The sequence below is a fragment of the Xiphophorus maculatus genome, chromosome 21 (assembly GCF_002775205.1).
Source record: "Xiphophorus maculatus strain JP 163 A chromosome 21, X_maculatus-5.0-male, whole genome shotgun sequence".
Lineage (NCBI taxonomy): Eukaryota > Metazoa > Chordata > Actinopteri > Cyprinodontiformes > Poeciliidae > Xiphophorus > Xiphophorus maculatus.
The window spans coordinates 538,880-559,630 of record NC_036463.1 but is presented as its reverse complement, the minus strand read 5'-3'; the positions used below and the strand labels follow the sequence as shown (position 1 = coordinate 559,630).

At 38.3% G+C, this 20,751-nt stretch overlaps 1 protein-coding gene across 1 annotated transcript; it reads left to right on the top strand.

Moving 5' to 3' along the window:
- The first annotated feature begins 808 nt into the window (after window positions 1-808).
- c1ql3 (complement C1q like 3) lies at window positions 809-19,795 on the top strand. The gene is made up of 2 exons (XM_005813075.3): window positions 809-1,613; window positions 18,493-19,795. Exons 1-2 carry the CDS (start codon window positions 1,020-1,022, stop codon window positions 18,670-18,672), a joined length of 774 nt encoding a protein of 257 aa, XP_005813132.2. The 5' UTR covers window positions 809-1,019; the 3' UTR covers window positions 18,673-19,795.
- The last annotated feature ends 956 nt before the right edge of the window (window positions 19,796-20,751 follow it).

The window sequence follows — 20,751 nt, the reverse complement described above, 5'->3', positions numbered from 1 at the left end:
CAGGCTAAATAAATCCCATTGATTTTCACATGGTGATTTATAGGTGGACAGTGTTAGTACAGCCCCAACTGTGGAAGGAAGACTTGAAAGTTTAGCCTTTAGTAAACACTGTGATGCAGGATTGAGAAGAAAGTGTCCTTCTCAAATGTTTATTTAACCATGAAACTGTTGTCATACTGGATCATTTGCCAGTAATACACAGAAATACATATTGTACAAATATCTCAAATTAAAATGTTGGTTCACAATTTTTTTGTGTTTTTATACATATTTTAGCTGTCATTTTAGAGCTGTTACTATGGAAGCTAGAACTGCAATGACACTACAGTATATGGGTAGTGTCCCTTTGAAAGACTGCTGTGGTTTGTTATTCAAGGATTTTGTGGAGCTGAGGACAGATAGATGGTCTTGGCTTTTGGTAAAAAAGAGGTTTATGTTTGAAGTTGAACAGGGCAAATTTGATCCTGATAAGTTGTAGGTTTTGGACAGTAACACAAAGATTAGCTCCAAGCATCAAGGATTCATCCCCTGCTGTTTTATGACACCGTATAAAAGTCAGCACTCTTATTACATTACATTATTCTTATTTATTTTAATCTCACATATTGATTCACTTTTTTTCCCGATGAGGTAGCTCTCTCTCTCTCTCTTTCTTTCTCCCTCTATCTCTTTCTCTCTCTTTCTCCCCCCTCTCTCTCTCCACCTCACTCTTACACCTTGCTGCCTCCATTTGTTTTGTTTCTTTGTTTGCCCCTGATCTACTTTTAGATCTCTCTTCAGATCCACTGCTGGAATTAAGATTATAAACTCGTTTCGGGGATTTTCCAGCAAAGCAGGAGAACAAAGCCTGAAGAATTTCTTTGAAAAAGTCACTCATCATAAAAGCAGCTTATTTTGTCTTTTGAGGTTTACCTCTCCAGCCAGCCAAAATTCCCCCCAAACGCAGACAGCAGGACCGTCCTGCGCTTTCGCGGCTCGCTGGCAGGAAGGGACTGGTGGCAGCGGGGGTCCTGGGGATCATGATGGTTCTGGTTTTGGTTGTCCTTATTCCAGTTCTGGTGAGCTCAGCTGGAACATTAACGCACTACGAGATGCTCGGCGCTTGTAGGATGGTGTGCGACCCATACAGCACAACTACTCCAAGCAGCACCGGCGCTCCAGACGCGGTCCCGGACAACAGCCTCCTGCAGTCGTTGCCCACTTTTATCCAGGGTCCCAGAGGAGAACCGGGTCGTCCGGGTAAGGTGGGACCAAGAGGAGCTGCAGGTGAACCCGGATACCCCGGTCCAGCTGGGCCACCAGGAAATAGAGGTGAGCCGGGGAAACCTGGTTTACCAGGACCCCCGGGACCCAACGCAGTTGCTGGCGCAATCAGCGCCGCCACATACAGCACTGTGCCAAAGATCGCCTTTTACGCAGGACTGAAAAAGCAGCACGAAGGATACGAAGTGCTCAAATTTGACGACGTAGTGACTAATTTGGGAAATCACTACGACCCAACTTCTGGAAAGTTCACGTGTTCCATCCCTGGGATTTATTTCTTCACTTATCACGTTCTGATGCGTGGAGGAGATGGGACCAGTATGTGGGCAGATCTTTGCAAAAACAATCAGGTAAAACTTTGAACTTGGAAAAAAAAGACATTGAAAGTATCTTTTCTTTTCTGGTTTCTTTCCTTTTCTGCAAGACATGCCTACAAGCAATTATGTTAGCCATAGTTACAGGTCATAACGTTTTCAGTTCACACAATACAATAAGCAATATTTACACAATACACACGGTTTCAGCATCAATAGCCCACCTGTACAGAACATTCTGAGGTAAATCCAAATCACCAACACCCACGCTGCCAAAATGATTCCTTCTGTCTTAACTCTCTGATGTGTAAGTGGGTCCTTTTGGACCTGGTGAGGTCATCTTTATGCAATATCTTTGTAATGGAAAGTTTTCATCACTTCATATTCCAGGTATTCCTCAAAAAAATGTTACTGATATCATGCAGTTAAAATTTTTAATTTACCTTTTATACATTTTAAGAAATAGCATGTTTTATATTACTATCCCATTCTTCCGTGAGTGGATCAAAAAAATGACCCGCATTCATTTCCTATGGAATCTTTGTTTCTTACCAACTGTGACTGTCAGGAAAACATTTTTTTTGTGAACCATGCACACTGAGTCCTAAGTGTTACCCTTGAATAATATTTTACACAGCAAGAACTCTTACATGTATTAGCTTTATTTTTTTACCTCACACATGAAAATAAGCTTTTTTGTAGACAAAAACAAACTACAATTAGCCTAAAAAACTGAAAACTGACTTCATGAACCCATCACTAGCAGGCAAGGTGGGTGAAACAGGATGGGCAGACCGGGAATCAAACCGACCACCATCATCACCGCCCTAAATAACATGTCATCTATAAACTCCATACATGGAAGATGTCTTTTGTCCTACAAATATTTATTTTATGTTCAGTTTTAGCTGTATATCTGAAAAATATTGAGTAAATATTATAAAGTTATTGTTGATTTCAATAAATGTACAATAGATTTATAGTAAAATAGTATATGATTACATTATATTTTTTACACTTGGTTTAGAGAATTTTCAGTAACATTAGCATATGCTGTTATATTAACTCTAAAAGAGTGCATTTCCTTTAACACTTGACAAGTTACATTGTAACAAGTAAAAATGTAACATTTTACTTGTAATTTTTACACCATTTTTGCACCATATGCACAACATGATACATTTTACACTCACTGTTGTTGAATTGACTCTTACAGAGTTCACCTGCTGCGACGCTGCTTATTTGACAATTGGGATTTTACTGTGTGTTGGACTAGAACCTGAGCTGTAGCCTAAAAATAGCAGCTCATCATTATTCTTAATAAACTCTGTTATTAATGAAACCATCATTACAACATATAATTATTATCAACAGAACTACTTATACTACCAGCAAGGACTGTTGCCATGACTATTGGGACACATGGTGGCAGCCTTCTGGGTATTTATACTAATTTACATATGCATTTATGGGTGGTAACAGGGCAGACCAGCAGCTGCTCTATTTCATGCAAATTGAGATGTACAGTATATAGGAAAAGTGTATGCACATGGTTTTATACATCAGATTTTTTTGTGTGCTGCACATTTCAATATTTGTCCTTATGCCAATTTTTGTGTTACATCTGCACTTTTTATACATGAGGCCCTAGTGTCATTGAGATGTAAAGCTGTGTATCATCTGCACTGTAATGCTAATTGGGGCCTGCCATGCAAAGCAATGGCAGGAACCTATTGCTATTGTCGGAGAAAGTGTTTCTTTATTGGGGCCTGCCATGCAAAGCAATGGCAGGAACCTATTACTCTGCACCCAACAAGCGTCTCTTTATTATTGGGGCCTGCCATGCAAAGCAATGGCAGGAACCTATTACTATTGTCGGAGAGAAGCGTCTCTTTAAGTATTGGGGCCTGCCATGCAAAGCAATGGCAGGAACCTATTACTCTACACCCAACAAAGTGTCTCTTTAATATTATTATAATTCTTTATTTTTCTTCCGTAACCGTTAATGCGGCTCATACCGCTGGGTGCACACCTACAAATGAGGTATCAAAACGTGCAGAAAATTCACGCCATTGGAGCTATTATTTCTGGTGGGATTTGGGGTTAACGTGGCGACATAATTCGCAAAAAACTACGAAAAAAACCCCATTATAAGTCAATGGGAAAAATCCTGGAAATACCCTATTTTTGAGGATTTTCTGTGTCGTCACAAATTCACCTAGAAATGCCATTCAAATTTCATTTTGTAGATACGTCTGTGATCTCTTCAAAAGTGAAGACGGCTCGTCGATACCAGTTACGGTTTGTCCACAATTTGCCTCTAAGCGACCCAAACTTTCTCATTTTTGCTGAAATTACAGTGACAGCCGATCTCGGTTCAGATCTGGGCACAACATTTCTTTCTCTCATCACTGTAAATGCTCTGAGTGAGGTACAGATATGAATCTCGGGACTATCGCAGAAGACACATTGAACTGTCATACGCTCGAAACGCTTTTCGAATATGTATTACGGTTCCCGAACAAGAAGGATTTGTTTCCAATGCTTTTTTTCAGTAAAGTGTGTTTGCTCAAACACACTTGTGTGTTTGAGAGCTCACAGCTCAGAGCTCACACCTGCTGAGACCATTATTTGCCATAGCAACGGAACTCAAGAGGCTATTGGCTGCTGATTTGGACTACGAATACGCATCATTGTAGTTCTATCTATCCTCAGTTGAAACAGATCAGGACTGAGAACTGGCCTTTAGAACTACTGCTGCTATGGGCTGTATATAACTGATTTAACTCAGTATCTGTTACACATGGGATTAGTTTGGAACTTTAAAATGGAGCATAATAATAATTTCAAAATAAAAGCCTTGAATAGTTTTACATCAGGTAATTGCTGTTTTTGGCTTTATTTGACGTTTTCATCCAAAGCACTGTTACACATGGGATTACTTTGGAACTTTAAAATGGAGAATAATAATAATTTCAAAATAAAAGCCTTGAATATTTTTACATCAGGTAATTGCTGTTTTTGGCTTTATATGACTTTTTCATCCAAAGCACTGTTACACATGGGATTACTTTGGAACTTTAAAATGGAGCATAATAATAATTTCAAAATAAAAGCCTTGAATATTTTTACATCAGGTAATTGCTCTTTTTGGCTTTATTTCACTTTTTCATCCAAAGCACTGTTACACGTGGTATTAGTTTGGCCCTTTGAAATGAAGCATTCTGAAAATTTCAAAATAAAAGCCTTGAATAATTTTACATGACGTAATTGCTCTTTTTGGCTTTATTTGACTTTTTCATCCAAAGCACTGTTACACGTGGTATTAGTTTGGCCCTTTGAAATGAAGCATTCTGAAAATTTCAAAATAAAAGCCTTGAATATTTTTACATCAGCTACTTGTGTTTTGAGCATTATATAACTATTTCAACCCAAGGACTATTACGCATGGGATTAGTTTGGCCCTTTGAAATGAAGTTTAACAAAACTTCCAAAATAAAAGCCTTGACAACATTTTAAATCGTACCGAACGGTGCACGTCCGCCTCGCTTAACGTTCTTGCGGTTCTCCGCGTGCCACTGCTTACGTCGCGGCGTTCTTTGGCGTCGACGCCGATTTGTGGCGCGACGACGCCGGGCCCGAACCCCACGGCCGCGCCTTGGCAGGCCCCGGCTAAATTTCTTCCGAAATTTTCTAGTTGGGGCCTGCCATGCAAAGCAATGGCAGGAACCTATTACTCTACACCCAACAAGCGTCTCTTTAATATTATTATAATTCTTTATTTTTCTTCCGTAACCGTTAATGCGGCTCGTACCGCTGGGTGCACACCTACAAATGAGGTATCAAAACGTGCAGAAAATTCACGCCATTGGAGCTATTATTTTTGGTGGGATTTGGGCTTAACGTGGCGACATAATTCGCAAAAAACTGCGAAAAAAACCCCATTATAACTCAATGGGAAAAATCCTAGAAATACCCTATTTTTGAGGATTTGCTGTGTCGTCACAAATTCACCTAGAAATGCCATTCAAATTTCATTTTGTAGATACGTCTGTGATCTCTTCGAAAGTGAAGACGGCTCGTCGATACCAGTTACGGTTTGTCCACAATTTGCCTCTAAGCGACCCAAAGTTTCTCATTTTTGCTCAAGTTAGAGTGCGTTTCTGGCTGCTTAGAGTGAGAGATGAAGACAACTTTTTCAACCCAAATCATTTTTGAAATCGCCATCACGCCCACAAATATCGCACGATTAGTATCAAAATCGGTCCTGACATTGATACGCCTGTCTGCTCCGGTAAAATGTTTTCGAAATTTATCTAGACCGTACGGTTTTCTGTCACGGTGCTTCAGAGCAAAGTCATGCGACAGGATTTTCTGAGGCTGTCTGAGGCTCTCTCCCATGTATTTGAATAGAATTTCAGATCTGGGCACAACATTTCTTTCTCTCATCGCTGTAAATGTTCTGAGTGAGGTACAGATATGAATCTCGGGACTATCGCAGAAGACACATTGAACTGTCATACGCTGCAAACGCTTTTCGAATATGTATTACGGTTCCCGAACAAGAAGGATTTGTTTCCAATGCTTTTTTGTCAGTAAAATGTGTTTGCTCAAACACACAATTGTGTGTTTGAGAGCTCAGCGCTCAGAGCTCACACCTGCTGAGACCATTATTTACCATAGCAACGGAACTCAAGAGGCTATTGGCTGCTGATTTGGACTACAGATACGCATCGCTGTAGTTCTATCTATCCTCAGTTGAAACAGATCAGGACTGAGAACTGGCCTTTAGAACTACCTGCTGCTATGGGCTGTATATAACTGATTGAACTCAGTAACTGTTACACATGGGATTAGTTTGGAACTTTAAAATTAAGCATACTGAAAATTTCAAAATAAAAGCCTTGAATATTTTACATGACGTAATTGCTCTTTTTGGCCGTATATGACTTTTTCATCCAAAGCAATGTTACACATGGGATTAGTTTGGAACTTTAAAATGGAGCATAATAATAATTTCAAAATAAAAGCCTTGAATATTTTACATGACGTAATTGCTCTTATTGGCCGTATATGACTTTTTCATCCAAAGCAATGTTACACATGGGATTAGTTCGGAACTTTAAAATGGAGCATAATAATAATTTCAAAATAAAAGCCTTGAATATTTTTACATCAGGTAATTGCGCTTTTTGGCTTTATGTGACTTTTTTATCCAAAGCACTGTTACACAATGGAATAGTTTGGCCCTCTGAAATGAAGCATACTGAAAATTTCAAAATAAAAGCCTTGAATATTTTTACGTCATGTAATTGCTCTTTTTGGCCGTATATGACTTTTTCATCCAAAGCACTGTTACACATGGGATTTGTTCGGAACTTTAAAATGGAGCATAATAATAATTTCAAAATAAAAGCCTTGAATATTTTTACATCAGGTAATTGCGCTTTTTGGCTTTATGTGACTTTTTCATCCAAAGCACTGTTACACATGGGATTAGTTCGGAACTTTAAAATGGAGCATAATAATAATTTCAAAATAAAAGCCTTGCATATTTTTACATCAGGTAATTGCGCTTTTTGGCTTTATGTGACTTTTTTATCCAAAGCACTGTTACACATGGGATTCGTTCAGAACTTTAAAATGGAGCATACTGAAAATTTCAAAATAAAAGCCTTGAATATTTTTACATCATGCAATTGCTGTTTTTGGCTTTGTATGACTTTTTCATCCAAAGCACTGTTACACATGGGATTAGTTCGGAACTTTAAAATGAAGTTTAACAAAACTTCCAAAATAAAAGCCTTGACAAAAATTTTAAATCGTACTGAATGGTGCACGTCCGCCTCGCTTAACGTTCTTGCGGTTCTCCGCGTGCCATTGATTACGTCGCGGCGTTCTTTAGCGTCGATGCCGATTTGTGGCGTGACGACGCCGGGCCCGAACCCCACGGGCGCGCCTTGGCAGGCCCCGGCTAAATTTCTTCCGAAATTTTCTAGTTATTCTTTATTTTTCTTCCGTAACCGTTAATGCGGCTCATACCGCTGGGTGCACACCTACAAATGAGGTATCAAAACGTGCAGAAAATTCACGCCATTGGAGCTATTATTTTTGGTGGGATTTGGGCTTAACGTGGCGACATAATTCGCAAAAAACTGCGAAAAAAACCCCATTATAACTCAATGGGAAAAATCCTAGAAATACCCTATTTTTGAGGATTTGCTGTGTCGTCACAAATTCACCTAGAAATGCCATTCAAATTTCATTTTGTAGATACGTCTGTGATCTCTTCGAAAGTGAAGACGGCTCGTCGATACCAGTTACGGTTTGTCCACAATTTGCCTCTAAGCGACCCAAAGTTTCTCATTTTTGCTCAAGTTAGAGTGCGTTTCTGGCTGCTTAGAGTGAGAGATGAAGACAACTTTTTCAACCCAAATCATTTTTGAAATCGCCATCACGCCCACAAATATCGCACGATTAGTATCAAAATCGGTCCTGACATTGATACGCCTGTCTGCTCCGGTAAAATGTTTTCGAAATTTATCTAGACCGTACGGTTTTCTGTCACGGTGCTTCAGAGCAAAGTCATGCGACAGGATTTTCTGAGGCTGTCTGAGGCTCTCTCCCATGTATTTGAATAGAATTTCCGATCTGGGCACAACATTTCTTTCTCTCATCACTGTAAATGTTCTGAGTGAGGTACAGATATGAATCTCGGGACTATCGCAGAAGACACATTGAACTGTCATACGCTGCAAACGCTTTTCGAATATGTATTACGGTTCCCGAACAAGAAGGATTTGTTTCCAATGCTTTTTTGTCAGTAAAATGTGTTTGCTCAAACACACTTGTGTGTTTGAGAGCTCAGAGCTCACAGTTCACACCTGCTGAGACCATTATTTGCCATAGCAACGGAACTCAAGAGGCTATTGGCTGCTGATTTGGACTACGAATACGCATCACTGTAGTTCTATCTATCCTCAGTTGAAACAGATCAGGACTGAGAACTGGCCTTTAGAACTACCTGCTGCTTTGGGCTGTATATAACTGATTTAACTCAGTAACTGTTACACATGAAATTAGTTTGGAACTTTAAAATGGAGCATAATAATAATTTCAAAATAAAAGCCTTGAATATTTTACATGACGTAATTGCTCTTTTTGGCCGTATATGACTTTTTCATCCGAAGCAATGTTACACATGGGATTAGTTTGGAACTTTAAAATGGAGAATAATAATTTCAAAATAAAAGCCTTGAATATTTTTACATCAGGTAATTGCTGTTTTTGGCTTTATTTGACGTTTTCATCCAAAGCACTGTTACACATGGGATTAGTTTGGAACTTTAAAATGGAGCATAATAATAATTTCAAAATAAAAGCCTTGAATAGTTTTACATCAGGTAATTGCTGTTTTTGGCTTTATTTGACGTTTTCATCCAAAGCACTGTTACACATGGGATTACTTTGGAACTTTAAAATGGAGAATAATAATAATTTCAAAATAAAAGCCTTGAATATTTTTACATCAGGTAATTGCTTTTTTTGGCCGTATATGACTTTTTCATCCAAAGCAATGTTACACATGGGATTAGTTTGGAACTTTAAAATGGAGAATAATAATTTCAAAATAAAAGCCTTGAATATTTTTACATCAGGTAATTGCTGTTTTTGGCTTTATTTGACGTTTTCATCCAAAGCACTGTTACACATGGGATTAGTTTGGAACTTTAAAATGGAGCATAATAATAATTTCAAAATAAAAGCCTTGAATATTTTTACATCAGGTAATTGCTGTTTTTGGCTTTATATGACTTTTTCATCCAAAGCACTGTTACACATGGGATTAGTTTGGAACTTTAAAATGGAGCATAATAATAATTTCAAAATAAAAGCCTTGAATATTTTTACATCAGGTCATTGCTCTTTTTGACTTTATTTGACTTTTTCATCCAAAGCACTGTTACACGTGGTATTAGTTTGGCCCTTTGAAATGAAGCATTCTGAAAATTTCAAAATAAAAGCCTTGAATAATTTTACATGACGTAATTGCTCTTTTTGGCTTTATTTGACTTTTTCATCCAAAGCAATGTTACACATGGGATTAGTTTGGAACTTTAAAATGGAGAATAATAATTTCAAAATAAAAGCCTTGAATGTTGTTACATCAGGTAATTGCTGTTTTTGGCTTTATATGACTTTTTCATCCAAAGCACTGTTACACATGGGATTAGTTTGGAACTTTAAAATGGAGCATAATAATAATTTCAAAATAAAAGCCTTGAATATTTTTACATCAGGTCATTGCTCTTTTTGACTTTATTTGACTTTTTCATCCAAAGCACTGTTACACGTGGTATTAGTTTGGCCCTTTGAAATGAAGCATTCTGAAAATTTCAAAATAAAAGCCTTGAATAATTTTACATGACGTAATTGCTCTTTTTGGCTTTATTTGACTTTTTCATCCAAAGCAATGTTACACATGGGATTAGTTTGGAACTTTAAAATGGAGAATAATAATTTCAAAATAAAAGCCTTGAATATTTTTACATCAGGTAATTGCTGTTTTTGGCTTTATTTGACGTTTTCATCCAAAGCACTGTTACACATGGGATTAGTTTGGAACTTTAAAATGGAGCATAATAATAATTTCAAAATAAAAGCCTTGAATATTTTTACATCAGGTAATTGCTGTTTTTGGCTTTATATGACTTTTTCATCCAAAGCACTGTTACACATGGGATTAGTTTGGAACTTTAAAATGGAGCATAATAATAATTTCAAAATAAAAGCCTTGAATATTTTTACATCAGGTCATTGCTCTTTTTGACTTTATTTGACTTTTTCATCCAAAGCACTGTTACACGTGGTATTAGTTTGGCCCTTTGAAATGAAGCATACTGAAAATTTCAAAATAAAAGCCTTGAATATTTTTACATCAGCTACTTGTGTTTTGAGCATTATATAACTATTTTAACCCAAGGACTATTACGCATGGGATTAGTTTGGCCCTTTGAAATGAAGTTTAACAAAACTTCCAAAATAAAAGCCTTGACAACATTTTAAATCGTACCGAACGGTGCACGTCCGCCTCGCTTAACGTTCTTGCGGTTCTCCGCGTGCCACTGCTTACGTCGCGGCGTTCTTTGGCGTCGACGCCGATTTGTGGCGCGACGACGCCGGGCCCGAACCCCACGGCCGCGCCTCGGCAGGCCCCGGCTAAATTTCTTCCGAAATTTTCTAGTTATTATAGTTCTTTATTTTTCTTCCGTAACCGTTAATGCGGCTCATACCGCTGGGTGCACACCTACAAATGAGGTATCAAAACGTGCAGAAAATTCACGCCATTGTTGCTATTACTTTTGGTGGGATTTGGGCTTAACGTGGCGACATAATTCGCAAAAAACTACGAAAAAAACCCCATTATAAGTCAATGGGAAAAATCCTGGAAATACCCTATTTTTGAGGATTTTCTGTGTCGTCACTAATTCACGTAGAAATGCCATTCAAATTTCATTTTGTAGATACGTCTGTGATCTCTTCGAAAGTGAAGACGGCTCGTCGATAACAGTTACGGTTTGTCCACAATTTGCCTCTAAGCGACCCAAAGTTTCTCATTTTTCTTCAAATTAGAGTGACAGCCCATCTCGGTTCATATCTGGGCACAACATTTCTTTCTCTCATCACTGTAAATGCTCTGAGTGAGGTACAGATATGAATCTCGGGACTATCGCAGAAGACACATTGAACTGTCATACGCTTAAAACGCTTTTCGAATATGTATTACGGTTCCCGAACAAGAAGGATTTGTTTCCAATGCTTTTTTTCAGTAAAGTGTGTTTGCTCAAACACACTTGTGTGTTTGAGAGCTCACAGCTCAGAGCTCACACCTGCTGAGACCATTATTTGCCATAGCAACGGACCTCAAGAGGCTATTGGCTGCTGGTTAGGACTACGAATACGCATCACTGTAGTTCTATCTATAGTGGAATACTCAGTTGAAACAGATCAGGACTGAGAACTGGCCTTTAGAACTACTGCTGCTATGGGCTGTATATAACTGATTTAACTCAGTAACTGTTACACATGGGATTAGTTTGGAACTTTAAAATGGAGCATAATAATAATTTCAAAATAAAAGCCTTGAATATTTTTACATCAGGTAATTGCTGTTTTTGGCTTTATTTGACGTCTTCATCCAAAGCACTGTTACACATGGGATTACTTTGGAACTTTAAAATGGAGAATAATAATTTCAAAATAAAAGCCTTGAATATTTTCACATCAGGTAATTGCTTTTTTTGGCCGTATATGACTTTTTCATCCAAAGCAATGTTACACATGGGATTAGTTTGGAACTTTAAAATGGAGAATAATATTTTCAAAATAAAAGCCTTGAATATTTTTACATCAGGTAATTGCTGTTTTTGGCTTTATTTGACGTTTTCATCCAAAGCACTGTTACACATGGGATTACTTTGGAACTTTAAAATGGAGAATAATAATAATTTCAAAATAAAAGCCTTGAATATTTTTACATCAGGTAATTGCTTTTTTTGGCCGTATATGACTTTTTCATCCAAAGCAATGTTACACATGGGATTAGTTTGGAACTTTAAAATGGAGAATAATAATTTCAAAATAAAAGCCTTGAATATTTTTACATCAGGTAATTGCTGTTTTTGGCTTTATTTGACGTTTTCATCCAAAGCACTGTTACACATGGGATTACTTTGGAACTTTAAAATGGAGAATAATAATAATTTCAAAATAAAAGCCTTGAATATTTTTACATCAGGTAATTGCTGTTTTTGGCTTTATATGACTTTTTCATCCAAAGCACTGTTACACATGGGATTAGTTTGGAACGTTAAAATGGAGCATAATAATAATTTCAAAATAAAAGCCTTGAATATTTTTACATCAGGTAATTGCTCTTTTTGGCTTTATTTGACTTTTTCATCCAAAGCACTGTTACACGTGGTATTAGTTTGGCCCTTTGAAATGAAGCATTCTGAAAATTTCAAAATAAAAGCCTTGAATAATTTTACATGACGTAATTGCTCTTTTTGGCTTTATTTGACTTTTTCATCCAAAGCACTGTTACACGTGGTATTAGTTTGGCCCTTTGAAATGAAGCATACTGAAAATTTCAAAATAAAAGCCTTGAATATTTTTACATCAGCTACTTGTGTTTTGAGCATTATATAACTATTTTAACCCAAGGACTATTACGCATGGGATTAGTTTGGCCCTTTGAAATGAAGTTTAACAAAACTTCCAAAATAAAAGCCTCGACAACATTTTAAATCGTACCGAACGGTGCACGTCCGCCTCGCTTAACGTTCTTGCGGTTCTCCGCGTGCCACTGCTTACGTCGCGGCGTTCTTTGGCGTCGACGCCGATTTGTGGCGCGACGACGCCGGGCCCGAACCCCACGGCCGCGCCTTGGCAGGCCCCGGCTAAATTTCTTCCGAAATTTTCTAGTTCTTTATTTTTCTTCCGTAACCGTTAATGCGGCTCGTACCGCTGGGTGCACACCTACAAATGAGGTATCAAAACCTGCAGAAAATTCACGCCATTCCAGCTATTACTTCTGGTGGGATTTGGGCTTAACGTGGCGACATAATTCGCAAAAAACTACGAAAAAAACCCCATTATAAGTCAATGGGAAAAATCCTAGAAATACCCTATTTTTGAGGATTTTCTGTGTCGTCACAAATTCACCTAGAAATGCTATTCAAATTTCATTTTGTAGATACGTCTGTGATCTCTTCGAAAGTGAAGACGGCTCGTCGATACCAGTTACGGTTTGTCCACAATTTGCCTCTAAGCGACCCAAAGTTTCTCATTTTTCCTAAAGTTAGAGTGCGTCTCTGGCTGCTTAGAGTGAGAGATGAAGACAACTTTTTCAACCCAAATCATTTTTGAAATCGCCATCACGCCCACAAATATCGCACGATTAGTATCACAATCGGTCCTGACATTGATACGCCTGTCTGCTCCGGTAAAATGTTTTCGAAATTTATCTAGACCGTACGGTTTTCTGTCACGGTGCTTCAGAGCAAAGTCATGCGACAGGATTTTCTGAGGCTGTCTGAGGCTCTCTCCCATGTATTTGAATAGAATGTCAGATCTGGGCACAACATTTCTTTCTCTCATCACTGTAAATGCTCTGAGTGAGGTACAGATATGAATCTCGGGACTATCGCAGAAGACACATAGGCCTCTCATACGCTCGAAACTCTTTTCGAATATGTATTACGGTTCCCGAACAAGAAGGATTTGTTTCCAATGCTTTTTTTCAGTAAACCGTGTTGGCTCAAACACACAATTGTGTGTTTGAGCATGTATGACTCACAGCTCACACCTGCTGAGACCATTATTTACCATGGCAACGGAACTCAAGAGGCTGTTGGCTGCTGATTTGGACTACAAATACGCATCGCTGTAGTTCTATCTATCCTCAGTTGAAACAGATCAGGACTGAGAACTGGCCTTTAGAACTACCCGCTGCTATGGGCTGTATATAACTGATTTAACTCAGTAACTGTTACACATGGGATTATTTTGGAACTTTAAAATTAAGCATACTGAAAATTTCAAAATAAAAGCCTTGAATATTTTACATGACGTAATTGCTCTTTTTGGCCGTATATGACTTTTTCATCCAAAGCAATGTTACACATGGGATTAGTTCGGAACTTTAAAATGGAGCATAATAATAATTTCAAAATAAAAGCCTTGAATATTTTTACATCAGGTAATTGCTGTTTTTGGCTTTATGTGACTTTTTCATCCAAAGCACTGTTACACATGGGATTAGTTTGGAACTTTAAAATTAAGCATACTGAAAATTTCAAAATAAAAGCCTTGAATATTTTACATGACGTAATTGCTTTTTTTGGCCGTATATGACTTTTTCATCCAAAGCACTGTTACACATGGGATTAGTTCGGAACTTTAAAATGGAGCATACTGAAAATTTCAAAATAAAAGCCTTGAATATTTTTACATCAGCTACTTGTGTTTTGAGCATTATATAACTATTTTAACCCAAGGACTATTACGCATGGGATTAGTTTGGCCCTTTGAAATGAAGTTTAACAAAACTTCCAAAATAAAAGCCTTGACAACATTTTAAATCGTACTGAATGGTGCACGTCCGCCTCGCTTAACGTTCTTGTGGTTCTCCGCGTGCCACTGATTACGTTGCGGCGTTCTTTAGCGTCGACGCCAATTTGTGGCGTGACGACGCCGGGCCCAAGCCCGACGGGCGCGCCTTGGCAGGCCCCGGCTAAATTTCTTCAGAAATTTTGTTTTTCTAGTTAACATTATTGTTGGGGCCTGCCCATAGCAATGCATAAGGAGAGCAGTACTGACTTGCTTCGCAAGTCAGTACTGCTCTCCTTATGCATTGCATGGCAGGCACCTATTATTCTACACCCAATAGAATGTCTCTTTATATTCTTTATATCTTTATTTTTCTTCCATCACCGTTAATGCGGCTCGTACCGCTGCGTGCACCCCCACAAAAGTGGTATCAAAACGTGCGGCTCGATGCCGAGAAGGGAGCTATTATTTTTATAAGGAATTGGACTTATGATGGCGACGTAAAAAGCAAAAAACGAGCAAATTTTCCAACTGCCAAAACGCAGAGCATAACTGACACCAACTGCCACTTTTTTAGAGTGAGAAATGAAGAGAATTTTTGAGCCCAAAATAATTTTGAAATCGCCGTCACGCCCATAAATATCGCACGATTGGTATCAAACTCGGTCCTGACATTGATACGCATGCCTGCTCTGGTAAAATGTTTTCGAAATTTCTCTAGGGCTTACGGTTTTCTGTCACGGTGCTTCAGAGCAAAGTCATGCGACAGGATTTTCTGTCGCTCTCTCAGGCTCTCTCCCATGTATTTTCATATATTTCTCAAAAATTTCAGATCTGGGCACACCATTTCTTTCTCTTATCGCTGTTAATACTGTGAGTGACGTAGAGATATGAATCGCGGGACTATCGGAGACGACAAATAGCCCTCTCATACGCTTCAAACGCTTTTCGAATATGTATTACGGTTCCCGAACGGGAAGGAGTTGTTTCCAATGCTTTTTTTAGTTCAAACTGGCTGGCTCAAACAGAGAATTGTCTCCCCCTGCATGTCTCACTCACAGCTGACAGTTGGCAGAGAGAATTATTTACCATAGCAACGGAACTCAGGAGGCTATTGGCTGCTGGTTAGGACTACAAATACGCATCACTGTAGTTCTAACTATAGTGGAACACTCAGTTGAAACAGAGGAGGACTGAACTGGCCTTTACAACTACTTGCTGCTATGGGCTGTATTTAACTGATTTAACTCAGTCACCGTTACACATGGGATTAGTTTGGAACATTAAAATGAAGCATACTGAAAATTTCAAAATAAAAGCCTTGAATATTTTTACATCATGTAATTGCTCTTTTTGGCTTTATGTGACTTTTGTATCCAAAGCACTGATACACATGGGATTAGTTTGGCCTTTTGAAATGAAGCATAAAGAAAATTTCAAAATAAAAGCCTTGAATATTTTTACATCAACTACTTGTGTTTTGAGCATTATATAACTGATTTAACCCAATGACTATTACACATGGGATTAGTTTGGACCTTTGAAATTAAGCTTAACAAAAATTTCAAAATAAAAGCCTCAACATGCCCCTGAGGTTAGTGCACCGCCGCAGGCAGTGCAATAATATTATTCTGCATTATCTTTTTCTCCCTGGTTAGGGAACTGCCTTGCACAGCAAGGCAGTTCATTAGCATTAGCATTTTAGCTTAAATAAGCTATTAGCTATTTATTTGACTTATTAGCCATGTTTAGTATACTGAATGGAGTAAGTCCATTATAGAGAACATCTTAGTGATGTCCCACATGCTAGTGACAGCAATGATGCTAACATTAGCATTTTTGCTAATTTTAGCTGATACACTTACTTTATCATACTGAACGGTGCAAGTACATGTTAGTCAACATTCTTGTCATTGTCCTCATATGATTGCGGCTTTTTTTAGCATTGATGCTAATTTCTAGCATCAGAACGCTGGGTCCAAACCGACGGGCACACTTTGGCAGGCCCCGGTTAAATTTCTTCAGGAATTTTCTAGTTTCTTATTATAATCTGAGCTAGGGGGATCTTGTAGATATTAAATAAGAGCATCCAGAAGATGGAACCTTGGGGTACCCTACATGTGATCTGTATCAGCTCTGATGAAACGTTATTAATACAATGACGTCCCTGTTCTGTGGGTAAGATTCAGACCAGTCAAGTCCTGTACCAGAGCCCTACCCAACTCTCCAGTCGTTTCAGTAATACACAGGTGTCAAACTCCAGTCCTCAAGGGCCGCAGTCCTGCAGTTTTTAGATGTGCCAAAGGTACAAAACACTGCAATGAAATGGCTTAATTTCCTCCTCCTTGTGTAGATCAGTTCTCCAGAGCCTTAATGACCCAATTATTCTATTCAGGTGTGGTGCAGCAGAGGCACATCTAAAAGTTGCAGGACAGCAGCCCTTGAGGACTGGAGTTTGACACCCCTGCAGTAATATGTCTCAATCAACAGTGTCAAAAGCTGCACTGAGGTCCAACAGAAGCAGCTCTGTGATTCTTCTACAGCCTGTGTTTATATGAATGTCACTGAACACTTTGACTAGGGCAGTACTGTGGTGAGAACGGAAACTGGACTGAAAAATGTCAAAGCAGTTGGTCATTATTAAGAAGCTATTTAACTTTTGAAACAGTTTATTCAACAATTTTGCTGATGAATGTTCAGCTGTGGTTTGGTGACAAGAAATAATAATAAAAAAAACACTTGTCAAAGTAAAAACTAGTTTCCACAAAATAATGACAATTAAAAAAGAACTAACTGAATGAATTCCTTTAAAGTCAGTAGATGCACCTTTGGCTGCAGTCGTAGTTTGGGGTCTAGCTCAGTATGTCTCAGTTATGTTGCACATCTGGACTCCATTCTTCCTGCTAAACTAATAAACCTCTGTCTGTTTGCATGAGGATTGACTGTGAACAGCCCTTTTCAAATTCCTTGTGGGACTGAAGTCTGGGCTTTGACTGCTCCACTCCAGAACATCCACCTTGTAGTCTTCAAACGTTCTCTGTTAAGTTTTAGCTGGATTCTTCAGGTTGTTCTCTTGATTGTTCTCCGAAGGCGTAGTTCTTTTGCAGATTTATCCAAGTTGTCCTTTAGGATTTCCCTATGTTTTGCTTCATTCATTTTATCTTCTAACTTCACAAGCCTTCCAGGGCCTGCTGCCCACCACCACCAGGCTTCACAGTGGGGATGGTGTGTTTGTGGTGTCAAACATATCATCTTGTCTGATGACAGAGAAGCTCCATGTTGGTCTCATCTGACCAAACACCGTTCTTCCTCTTAACCACACAGTCTCCCACTGACCTTTTGGCAAACTCTAGTCAAGCCTTGATATGAGCTTTTTCCAATAGGAGCTTTGTCATTACTACTTTCTCACAAAACTGACTGGTGAAGAACCCAGGCAACAGTTGTTAGCAGAGTCTCTCCCATCTCAGCTGCTGACACTTGTAACTCCTTCAGCGCAGTCATTGGTGTCCTGATAGATGATAGACGATAGATGGATATAAAAAACAAGTAGTTCAAAATAAGAAGCTATTAATTTATAAATAGCTAATGCAGTGGCCAAAAGAATAAACAACAGATGGAAATCCTAATAAATACAGTTATTAAAGCATGGTAGATAAGTGCTGAAACAAAGGAGATCGTTTGGAATTAAGAATTATTATATTCCATTTAATTCTATGGTTATGCATATGTTGAGGACAGGCCAACTATGATGGTGATGAATCAAAACTCTAAGTTGTGTTTGTCTATTTTCATATTCCTGCAGGTACGTGCCAGTGCCATAGCCCAGGACGCTGACCAAAATTATGACTATGCCAGTAACAGTGCTGTGTTGCATCTGGAGCCAGGAGACGAGATCTACATCAAACTAGATGGAGGCAAAGCTCATGGAGGCAACAACAACAAGTACAGCACCTTCTCTGGGTTTATCATTTATGTTGATTAGATGCTGGCTTTACACATAACAGTTGTCATAACTTTATTTTGCTGGTGAAACTGAAAATATAATTCTCTCTCTGTAAACTAAATCTTCTGAATTTGTGAAGATAAATTGTTAAAACTCTCAATTTTAGTTGCTTTTATGCTTTAAAAGATAGTTGTGTTGATGTAGAAAAAATCTGAAAGATGCAAGACAGAGGACACGCAAGTCCAGTACTGGAAAACACTGAGATAACATTACTGTCAGTCACATGATTTGACATGCTTTTTAAACAAATATGTAAAAGAAATTAGTTGGTAACAGTAATTCAAATTTAAATCAATTATTAAGATACAAGGTGGAATAAATCACTGTCCTCTAAACAAGGTGTGTTACCAAAAATTATCAACGTACATATTCAACTGTTTCAACTGCTAGAATGTTTGTACAAAGTACAAGTTGAAAAAAATGCTGGTATCACTTCAGAGTAATTTGACATGATATATCAATTAATGAGGAACTACTCATCAACTGTTTGGTGTTTCTCAAATCAGGTCTATTTTTTTTGTCTTTTTCTTTATGCAAACTAAAAGAAATTTCTCTGTGATCTCTAAGTATACACATATAAGTATGGGGAAAACATACAAATAACATAATTAAAACAGCTAAGATGTCTAAGTGCAACAAGTGAGCTAGACAATCTTAACATTAAGTTCGGCTATTTAGAAAGATTTATTTATTTATGGCGGTCTGATGAGGGCTTTGAGGAATCTGATGAAACTCACAACGTTCCTGCAGCCACTCAAACAGAGAGGAGGGACGCTCCTTAGCTCCCCTCACTGTCCTCTGCAGGACAGAGGACAGTGAGGGGTAATGTCTGTGGTACTGCAGCTGCTGAATGACATTGAGGTGCCATACAGCAGTACATCAACAGACTCTCAATCACTCCTTGGTAAAAATTGTAAAATTCTGACTGTGCTTCATTCTGTCAGGCTCTGCTGGCTGCATTTAATCCCAGCACTGGTTTTTTGTTGTTGTTGTTTTAATCAGAACAAGTAATCAAAGGTCTGCTGAACTTTCTGCTAACACTCAAGGACTCAATGCAGGTTACTGGGTTTCCTTAGAGAGAGACAGAGAAAGAGAAAGAGAAAGAGAGATAGATAGATAGATAGATAGATAGATAGATAGATAGATAGATAGATAGATAGATAGATAGATAGATAGATAGATAGATAGATAGATAGATAGATAGATAGATAGATAGATAGAACCTGCCTGCACTGACAGCTAGGAAAGGAAGTACTTGACTTGGAATCTGTCAATAATTGGATTAACTTTACTTTTTTTGTAAAGAGCCTTGAAACAATTGTTCTGACACTATATAAATTAACTAAATTGGAATTAAATAAATTCACAACTCTGTACTGAGGGTCGTGTGCTAAGGTCCAGAAGTTTATGGTCATCTCCTATTCTGTCCACCGATTGACTTCCTTTTTGTCCATCGTCATGTCTGAAATGACTCCTCTGACTGGAATATCATCAGCAAATTTAGTTATCAGGCTTTCCCCACTTGTGCTTGCACAGGAAGGTGTGGTCAGCAGTGGATTGAGTGAACACTCTTGAATGAATCCTAAGTGTGGTGGAGTTGGGGAGACTCTATTCGGTGTTTAGCATCTGTGGAGTCTCATTCAGAAAGTTCAGAATCCACAGGCATGTGGCAGTTTTCAGAAAGAGTAGGAGAACTCTCACAAAGTAATGTATTAAATGCTGAGTTGAAATGACTATTCCAGATTCTGCAGTAACTGTCTTTATTCTCCTAACGAGTTAGTACTTTGTATTAGGACGCTGGGTGCTTCCTGCTTAGAGTTGTTTGGTTGGTGCAGATGTATTAATGCAGACAGACATACATTTTGCCTTTAGTTGGTAGAATGGCCAACTTTTTATGATAACAAATTTTACCATCGGAGAGCAGTGTTTAATTTCATCAGCAAAGACATCTGCAACTCTGTTCACCTGGAACAATGTTGTTGACTTCTACAGTATAGTGGCATTAAAGGGGCAGTATTATGTAAAATCGACTTTTTTGAGCTTTGCATCATGTTATAA